We start from the raw sequence: 9,784 nt of genomic DNA on the forward strand, positions 1-9,784 counted from the left end.
TTCTCAGAACACAATTGAATTAAATCTCGTCGCTTTAACTGTTCCGTAGTCGGCACACACGCTCTTTAATGCTGACGGAGTCTTACAGACCCATCAGGCTGTTTGCTCTTGAAAGCCTGTGACACATTAACAGATGAGAATTCCAGAGATGAGTCAGTAACTGATGCCAGTATTGAACAGGCTGTTCCTCAGCCAGGTAGGACCTCTTGGGAAGCGGGAAGGAAGAGAAATGTGTGTGTGAAACAGAAAGCTGGCGATCTCAAGACTTGAGAACTGGAGTAGTTGTTCTCTGCTCACTGCCAGTTTCCGGGTCATACCAGAGGAGAGCAAGGAAGTAGGAGGCAGAGTCCCCACGGAGGGATTTACTTTGCCCCAAGGCATAAGTGGACTGTTTTTGTCGTTCGATTACTTCCATTGTTCATGATTCTCCGTTCTACATCATCATCATCATCTTAAACTCCCTCTTTTGGAGGCTTAAACTCCCGACCCTAATCTATACCTGGGCTGGGATCAAGAGTGTATGCTTCACTGACTGGGCTACCCAGGGGCCCTAAGAATCCTTTTCATGAATAATGCCATCCAAGAACCTTATTAAAAACCTTATTTTAAAACACCAAACCCTTAATTTAGGGGGTGGGGGAGGTGACTGCGGGCTCAGTCAGTTAAGCATCCAGCGCTTAATGCTCATGCTTGGACTCCGTGCTCCTCAGGGAATCTGCTTGACGTTGTCTCCCTCTGCCTCTGCCCCCATGAGCACGAGCACACGCACTCTGTCTCTATCTCAAATAAATAAATCTTCAAAACAATGTTCTTTCCCTTAGGGGAAGCCTACAGAGGCCTCCCTAGAAGCAAGAGTGCAAGAATATGGAGAATTGGATGCTAAAGATTACATTCCAGGAGCAGAAGTTCTAGAAGTTGAAAAAGGAGAGGATGCTGAAAACGATGAAGGTTCGTTTTCATTTCACCATTATTGGAGATAAAATCACTCCTATACTGTACTGACCTTGAAATCTTTATGGTGACTGGACGTTCATTGAACAGATAGTTACAGAGCAAGGACTATGTGCCGAGCACTGTTAACAGGCTCTGGGGATCAAAATGAGCATGGTTCCTGCTCTTAGGGAACTTGCATTGTAGTGTAGAGGTCATGGCCTCAGGACGGCTGCCCCTTATATAGAGCATGCGGGGCCTTTGGGAAAAATAATAGTTGTTTGTTGCCTAGAAAAAATGATGAGGATTAGTCCTGAGCCGCCCCCCAAGATGCTCCTTGTTGAAGGAGAACACTTGTTGAACATTATTGAATGCTTGAGATAACTCCGTTCTGCTTTCCAGTATTAGCCTTTATTCCTTGATTACTAGAGTCCTGTCTTCTTATATTAACTCATTAATTGAATCAGCAAAGTGTTGTAAAGCATTACCTGTGAGCCAGCCACTGTCGGTGAAAGGTGAGTGGTGTCCTGTCCTTGAAGACCTTTCCTAAATAGCTCAGCAATAAAATGTTACCAGGATTTATGATTGAAATGGAGCCTAAGGGCAAGAGAGAAGTCAGGTCTACCTCAGAAGTTCAAAAAAGGTCTCAAAGAGGGGCATCTGGGTGTCTCAGTGAGTTAAGCATCTGACTCTTGGTTTTAGCTCAGGTCATGATCTCAGGGTCCTGGCATTGAGGCCTGTGTCAGGCTCCCCAGTCAGCGGGGCAGCTCCTTGAATCCCTCTCTGCATCTACACCTGCTCGAGTGGCCTGCGTGCTATCTCAAATAAATACATTTTTTTAAAAAAACTCAAAGATGCTGACCCATGAGGTATAGCTTGACTAATAAGTATGGGATGATAGAACAGTGTAGATTTTCCAGGCAAACTGAGCAAAGCCCTGAAGGATATAAGAAACTGTTACAGTGGGGGCGCCTGGGTGGCTCAGTGGGTTAAAGCCTCTGCCTTAGGCTCAGGTCATGATCTCAGGGTCCTGGGATCGAGCCCCACATCGGGCTCTCTGCTCAGCAGGGAGCCTGCTTCCCCTCTCTCTCTCTGCCTACTTGTGATCTCTCTCTCTCTGTCAAATAAATGAATAAGATCTTTTTTAAAAGAAAGAAAGAAACCATTACAGTGTGCGATACAGGGTGGAACGTAGCAAGCGACCAGACTGGAGCGAGAGCTGAGGCCTCCGCAGGAGTGGTTGTGTATAGAAAAGCTGAACCACTTCCTTGTGGGGAACAACTGAAAAATTGCAAGTGTCTGTGATTTCGAAAGCTTATTGTGCCGTGACTCCAGTAAGAACTAATTCCTCCTCATTGAGGTATCTACAAGGTCCTTCCATATCCAGAATCTTCGACTTCCGTTCTCTGAATGACTGTTTCTAATGAGTTTCTTAAAAAATGTATAAATGTGCTTAGACAAGTTGTCAGACCCTTGCTGTGTGGCCAAGAGAAATGACTGGTTGCTGTTTTGATGGAAAGAATATTGGCTCTAGATTCAGACCTGATTTTTGTGATTTCCCCGTACGGCCACATTTTCTAGCAGTGTGGCTTGGGGTAGGTATCTTAACTTACAGGGTCTCTTCCTCTTCTGTTGAGTCCTGAGAGTTTAAAAAAGTGATTATAAGGTTTTAGCGCATGGTAGATACATGGTCAATGCTTATTTCCCGTTCTATAAATTAGTGAAATGGATGTGGTTTATTTAACAGTACATTGTCCAAGTCTTGGTCAGTAGAGCTCCATTGACGCTGACCTTACTTTTGCTTAATTTGTTGAGACTTACCGTGAGTACCACCCAAAGTGACGGTACTAACAATGTCTTGTGTGTCGCACAGACGGATGGGAAAGTACCAGTCTCAGTGAGGAGGCAGATGCCGACGGCGAGTGGGTTGATGTGCTCCACTCTTCTGACGAAGAACAGCAAGAAATAGTAAGTCCTGAAATGTCCTTGTACAGGGCCTCACTCTGATGTTTCTTGAGACCTGCTTTGCGCTGGGCGGGGCGGCGGGGGAGGACTGCGCTCTCACTTGAGCTCGTAGCTCTTTAAACCTCTGTTGTGTGCTTGCAAGTCCCAGAAGCTCCACAGCATGCCCATGGAGGAGCGGAAAGCCAAAGCTGCAGCCGTTAGCACCAGCCGAGTTTTAACTCAGGAAGACTTCCAGAAAATCCGCATGGCCCAAATGAGGAAGGAACTCGATGCTGCCCCGGGGAAAGCCCAAAAGAGGAAATACGTGGAAATTGATAGTGATGAGGAATCCAGGTAAAACAGCCCATCCCCGGGGCTGCTTCAGTCCGCTCCTGTGCTGGTGAGCGTATCAGGAGAAGGGCCCCTGCCCTGGTTTCAGACGATACTTGTCCTTCACCGCAGGGGCGAGTTGCTTTCTCTTCGGGACATTGAACGCCTTCATAAGAAACCGAAGTCTGACAAGGAGACACGGCTAGCAACGGCCATGGTAAGGGAAGTACCGTTTCAGTCCCTGGTTCTTCAAACAAAAAGCAAATAAGGTGAAAAAGGAAATAAAACGAAGAGCAGTATTTTATTCTGATGTTTTAAATAAAGGTGTAAATAGCGTAGAAGAAAATGCACAGGCGTTAGGTGTTCTGTTAGATGAGTCTTAACAACTAGATAGAAGGAAACCACCAATCCAGAGCAAGATGTAGAACACAGAAAGGCCCTACACCTATGCTGGTATCTGGGAGGCTCGTGCCTTTATCCAAGCTATTAGGAAAGCAGGGGGATGTTTATCGTCATTAAAGAAAAGCCTCCGGCAGGTGCCATCCCCATATCTGGTTGTACATCTCCAGCCTCTCCAACCTCCTATCTTGCCATCTCTGGTTTCTACACCTTATTTGTCCTGGGCACATCCCATGCTGGTTCCACATCACCCTCTGCATTCCATTTGTACTGGAACCTGTTCAGATGAATTTAAAAATCCATTCCTTCTCCGCCTTCTCATTTTCTGTCCGTCCTTCCTGAAAATCTCTATCCTTCCCCTCCTTTCTCCCACCGTGCATGCCTTCATCCTGCCAAAAACAGCTCATCTGGTCTCCCTTTCGAGGAAGCTCCTCTGATCTGACTGGCTGAATTATGCCCTTTTCTTCCTCTGAGCTCCCTTGCCCCATTTCAGTGTACTGTGCTGATTTCTCCCCCGGAGCGAGTTACTGGGGAACAGGGACTGAGTTCCATCCTCTTTTTGTCCTTGGCGTCCGGTAGAGGGCCTGGCATAGCGGAGACGCATCTGTGGGGGAGGTGACCCTTCAAGTGTTCTTATGTGTGTGCTGATAGGCCGGAAAGACAGACCGAAAAGAATTCGTGAGGAAGAAAACCAAAATGAACCCATTTTCCAGTTCCACAAATAAAGAGAAGAAAAAACAGAAGAATTTTATGATGATGCGATACAGCCATAATGTCCGGTCAAAGACCAAGCGTTCCTTCCGAGAAAAGCAGGTGAGTTCAGTGCAGCTTGATTGGTTAGAGTGCTGTGGTCGCTTTGAGACCGCTTTACTCTTGAGGCAGTTGTGCCTTTAGGACCCTGTGTTACCTGTGTCTTGGGGTTAATGGGGAGCGTTATTGGAGAGCATGGAGAGTGGTCAGGACATGTAAATCCTACACCTGACTGGGTCGAGATTCACCTGTGGGACCAAAGGGGAGTCCATTTTCTTCCTCCATAATGAAAGGAGTGGAGGCTGGACGGTCCGTCAGCCCTATGCTAACATTCTCGACACCGATCCTTCCTGATGTGCCCTTCTGCAAAGCTTTGCTGTTGACAGGTCTTAGGGATTTCGTTTTATCCATGCACAGGCTTTGCTGTGTAACCCTGTGCTGCCCAGCTGGCTTATTTAGTAATCCATTATAATAAAACAGAGTCATGTTTTCATACCTTTCTCCCCGGGGAATGTACCAGAGCATTTCTAAATGTATTCCGAAGGATTGCCAGGAAACCAAGTCAAGAGCAAACCAGTGTTCCTAGATCGTTAGCCAAGGAGGAGTCTGCCAGGCCAGAAAGTTAATGGCCCGATGTCCAGGGCAGTGTTCCATCTGTAGGGGCACCACGTGAGTATTAACTAAATTTAAGGTGCCATTTAAAATCCACCTGGGGCTCCTGGGTGGCTCAGCCAGTTAAGTGTCTGCCTTTGGCCCAGGTCAGGATCCCAGTGGCCTAGGATCAAGCCCTGTGTCTGGCTCCCTGCTCAGTGGGGAGTCTGCTTGTCCCCCTCCCTCTGCTGCTCCTCCTGCTTGGGCTCTATCTCTGTCAAAGAAATAAAATACTTAAAAAATAAAATCTATCTGCTTACTTCATTTCTCTGGTTCTAAACTATGTCCAGCAACATCATGTAAATAATACAGTGACAGCATTTCGAAGAGAGATTGTTAAAATTGAGATGTAAAGAGAGGTACCCTTTCGGATTTTAAATACCTGAGTTGTGGGGTGCCGGGGGCTCGCTCAGTTAGGCATCTGACTCTGGATCTCGAGGCCGTGAGATGGAGCTCACGTGCTCAGCGGGAAGTCTGCTTGGATTCTCCTCTCTCTGCCCCTTCCTCCTGCTCTCCCTCTCCCTCTCTCTAAGTAAACAAATCTGAATAAATCAATACCTGAACTTTGCCAATTCAATTTAAGTTCATAGTTGAATCGACTCAGTCTGTTCACTTGTCCTGCAGCAGACCTTTGTCGGATGGTGGGGTTGAGGAACCGTAACCACTGAGTTTTAGCGTGGTTTGTTCCTTCCTTTATTACGAAGTTTTTGTGACCAGGGGTGTTCCCTGACTCCCAACTTCTCTGTTGTTTCTCTGGCGTGATACGGAAGCCTCGCTTTGTTCCTGGCCAGCACCTCTTGAGTTATGAGGTGAAAGGGTTTTTTATTTAAAAGGAAGAATTCACGGAACATCAGACTTGTTGGTTCAAGAATGTCTTTCCTCTGTTCTCCAGTTTCTTTGTCATTTAGAACCTTAAGAGTAGAATTTCTGTTTATGGATCCTTGCCCCATATTTTCTTCCAGGTCTCTTCATTATGAAACTTGACTGGGTTCCTGATTTTCTCTTATTCTCTTCTTCACTCTAGACCAGCCCTTTTCAATAGAAATTCTATACAAACTGCATGAGTAATTTTTAAAATAAAAAGTGAAAGAGGTGAAATTAATTTTAGTAATATATCTTATTTAACCCAATATATCTAAAATAGTATCGTTTCAATATGTGATCAGTATAAAAGTTATGAGATACTGCACCTTCTTGTTTTTGAACTAACTGAAAGCCAGTGTGTGCTTTACCCGCGTGGCACATCTCGGTTTGGACTCACCGTTTTTCAAATGGCCAACAGTGGCTGCTGGATTGGCAGTGCGACTTCCGAGCATCCCCCAAACTGACCCGTGATCCTAAAACAGAAAAACCCATCTCAGTCTACCTTTTATGTATTTCTTTTGCGACTCACATATTACACCTCTGACATTTATGGTCACCCAGCACGTGAACGCTTTGCCCCTACTCGAGCAATTTTCTGTAGTACTGGCAGGGTGGCCTACAATTCAGTGCTGACATTGTTTTCCTGGAGATAGTGTCAGATCCCACAGGCTCAGTGTCGTGAGAATGCACCTGCCACCTTCCCCGGCTCCCCTCCCCTCCCCTCCCCTCCCCGAACGAACACACGAACACACACACACACACACACACACACACGAACACACACACACACACACACACACACTCTCTCTCTCTCTCTCTCTCTCTCTCTCTCTTCAGAAACCAGTCGCAAGCCCAAGTGATAACCTGTGTTCCTGACCAGTTACCCACTCTTTGGGTTTGATTAATTTGCTACAGCTGCTTATGGGACTCAGAGCAATGGTTACTTAAGTTTACCAGTTTATTAAAGGATACAGATGAACAGCCAGGTGAAGAGAAGCATATGACAAGGTCTGGGAGGGTCCTGAATGCAGAACCTTCCGTCCGTGTGGACAGACGTGGGATACCTCACCCTCCCAGTGCAGATGTGTTCACTAACCTAGAAGCTCTCAGAGCCTCACACTGAAGGGGTTTTTTTTGTTTTTTTTTTTTTTTGACAGAGAGACAGACACAGCAAGAGAGGGAACACAAGTAGGGTGAGTGGGACAGGGAGAAACAGGCTTCCCGCTGCGCAGAGAGCCCGATGTGGGGCCCCATCCCAGGACCCTGGGATCATGACCTGAGCCTAAGGCAGAGGCTTTAACCCACTGAGCCACCCAGGCGCCACCACTGTAACAGTTTCTTAACAACCGACCCCCTTTCCAGGGACCCACCTGGTTGCCTCAGTACAAAAGATGCTCCTAGTGCTGTTATCACGTGGAATTTACAAGGATTTTGGGAGCCTTGTGTCAGGGACAGGGTCAAAGACAAATATTAAAAGGAGATACCCTTATCACTTAGGAAATTACTAGTTTTAGGAGCTCTGCGCCAGGAATCAGGGCCAGAGACCAGTATATATTTTCTATTACCTCACACACCTGAAGCATCCTCTGGAAAAATCACATTTCACACCCCTTCTAGCCCTCCGTGATATTTTGTTGTCCTAAATAAAAGGGTCTTCCATGGCTTGAAAGTGTACATGAGGTCTTTTTTTTTTTTTTAAGATGTATTTATTTATTTGACAGAGATCACAAGTAGGCAGAGAGGCAGTCAGAGAGAGAGAGAGAAGAGGAAGCAGGCTCCCTGCCGAGTGGAGAGCCTGACGTGGGGCTTGATCCCAGGACCCTGAGATCATGACCTGAGCCAAAGGCAGAGGCTTTAACCCACTGAGCCCCTCAGGTGCCCCTCGTGAGGTCTTGTTATACGTTTTTGGAGTATACTCACAGAATATGTGAAAAGGTGGGGTGTCTGGGTGGCTCAGTCAGTTAAGTGTCTGCCTTCGGCTCAGGTCATGATCCCAGGGTCCTGGGATTGAGCCCAGCATTGGCTCTCTGCTCCTGGGGGAGCCTGCTTCTCCCTTTCCCTCTGCCTGCCCTTCCCCCTGCTTGTGTGCGTCTGCTCTCTCTCTCTCTCAAATAAATAAATAATCTTAATTTTAAAAAAAGAATACGTGAAAAGGTGAGACTAGAAAAGGAAGGTAGAGCTTATGGCAGGGAGAGGAGGATCTTGCAGTGAGGCCTTGGGAAAGGTAAAGGAAGAGGAAGGAGAGTGTACAGGTTCCTTGTGCTCAGATGGTGGCAGCTCAAGGGGGAAGGGAACTGAGATGTTTATTACAAAGTTTAATGAGCAGAATTAAACCTATGTAACCTTTGGTTTTAACGTCGTTCTCTAACATACAGTTCTTACCCTGTGCCTCGACTGTTCTGAAGCTTTCCATTTTTTAACTAACTTAATCGGTGTCCAACAATATGAGTAGGTACTGTGATTTGATATTTTACAGATGACAAATTAAGACATGGATGAGTCTGAGAAATACCTCCTCCGCCATACAAATTAGGTTAAAATGAACTTAATTTTTCTACCTTAAGTGTCTACCCTTAGCTATTCTGCCTGTCTACAAAGACATACCAAGACCCAGGTATGAATAAAGGCAAGGAATCAATAACTTAATAACTTAATAATCATAAAATCCAAACTTATCCAATAACTTAAAAATCATAAAATTTTTTAAAATTTGAACATTTAGATAGGTAATTCCATCCCCCAAAATTCTTCAAAGCAAACAAATAAAAACATGTATCTGTATTGTTAAAATTCAAAAGCTAGGATTCTTAAAAAATTTCTAGGAATCAAAGAACAGTGCTTGGGAATTCATGGAATAGCATCCATCACACAGCGAAGACACATACTTACCTCAGGATGATTTGTTGATTTAGTGATTCTATTCTGGTATGCTGCCGTATAACCAAATTAGTATAACGGGGTACCTAAGAGTTCCCATGTTTAAATAATTTTTCTTATGTTCCAGCTGGCACTACGAGATGCACTTTTGAAAAAGAGAAAAAGAATGAAGTAACTTGCAAGCAAATTTTCCATCCCAAGAAGAATGCTACATTTGTATCATTATTTTGAAAATTAATCAAGGTGGTCTGTTTACATTAAAGAGTCCTAAAGTACTTTATTGTGAAAAACACAGTAAACTTGGCAGCTAAATGTTTTTGTTTTGGAGATGGGTAGTGGTGGGAATAACCGGTCGTGGTGTTGTAAAATCATTTTCAGTTAGCATTCATGCAAGGAAGAAAAATGTTGGGCGCCTGCTGACTGGCACTGTAGATACAAGAACGAATGAGCCATACCCCTCCCAGAAGGCACTCAGCCTGTTTGGGAAACGCGAGGGGGCAGATGTGTGTCGTACGTGTATCTGTAGTACAGTATAAATAGTTCTCTAATGGAGCTAGGTCTGTGCTTCCCTGGGGCCATAGAGGCCTCTGCAGGACTTGGGAGTTCACGGTTTTCTCTTTAAACGGGACAGTGTTACAAGAGTAAGGTTCTTACTTGTGTATAGCTTACCTGCTCAGAACAGGGCCCCGCTGTACAGGTCTTTCATAGCCAGTTAAGCCCTTTTTGTCCATCCAAGAAACGTAAGTATTTTTTTGAATGCGAGGTATAGGCTTTTTGGTTACGACCTTGCTTTTTAAATTGCCTTAAGGATAAACAGTAATCGCGGAGTGTCTTTAGTTCGTCATTTGGACCGCCATAGAGGAAAAGCAGTCAGATTGGTCTCCTCAGCCTGCTTCATGCTGTGGTATTTTCAGCCCACTGTTCGCTTTGTCTCAGTAAAAGCTTCCGAATCTCAGATAGGTCCTCTTGTGTGTCCTGACTGCTGTGCGGGTCTCCCTTCCCTTGGCGTGGCTGAGTAGACTTCAGGGGACACAGGGCC

At 45.4% G+C, this 9,784-nt stretch overlaps 1 protein-coding gene across 1 annotated transcript in view; it reads left to right on the top strand.

Moving 5' to 3' along the window:
- The window catches only part of SDAD1 (SDA1 domain containing 1), a 29,699-nt gene extending 20,214 nt beyond the window's left edge, over positions 1 to 9,485 (top strand). Inside the window, exons 17-22 of the mRNA XM_045993466.1 lie at positions 822 to 948; positions 2,804 to 2,898; positions 3,038 to 3,228; positions 3,337 to 3,421; positions 4,255 to 4,416; positions 8,873 to 9,485. Of these exons, the coding sequence (XP_045849422.1) occupies positions 822 to 948; positions 2,804 to 2,898; positions 3,038 to 3,228; positions 3,337 to 3,421; positions 4,255 to 4,416; positions 8,873 to 8,920 (708 nt within the window). The 3' untranslated portion in view covers positions 8,921 to 9,485. The remainder of the gene's footprint in view (positions 1 to 821; positions 949 to 2,803; positions 2,899 to 3,037; positions 3,229 to 3,336; positions 3,422 to 4,254; positions 4,417 to 8,872) is intronic.
- The last annotated feature ends 299 nt before the right edge of the window (positions 9,486 to 9,784 follow it).

Source organism: Meles meles, chromosome 2, assembly GCF_922984935.1.
Source record: "Meles meles chromosome 2, mMelMel3.1 paternal haplotype, whole genome shotgun sequence".
In the NCBI taxonomy this organism is placed as follows: domain Eukaryota; kingdom Metazoa; phylum Chordata; class Mammalia; order Carnivora; family Mustelidae; genus Meles; species Meles meles.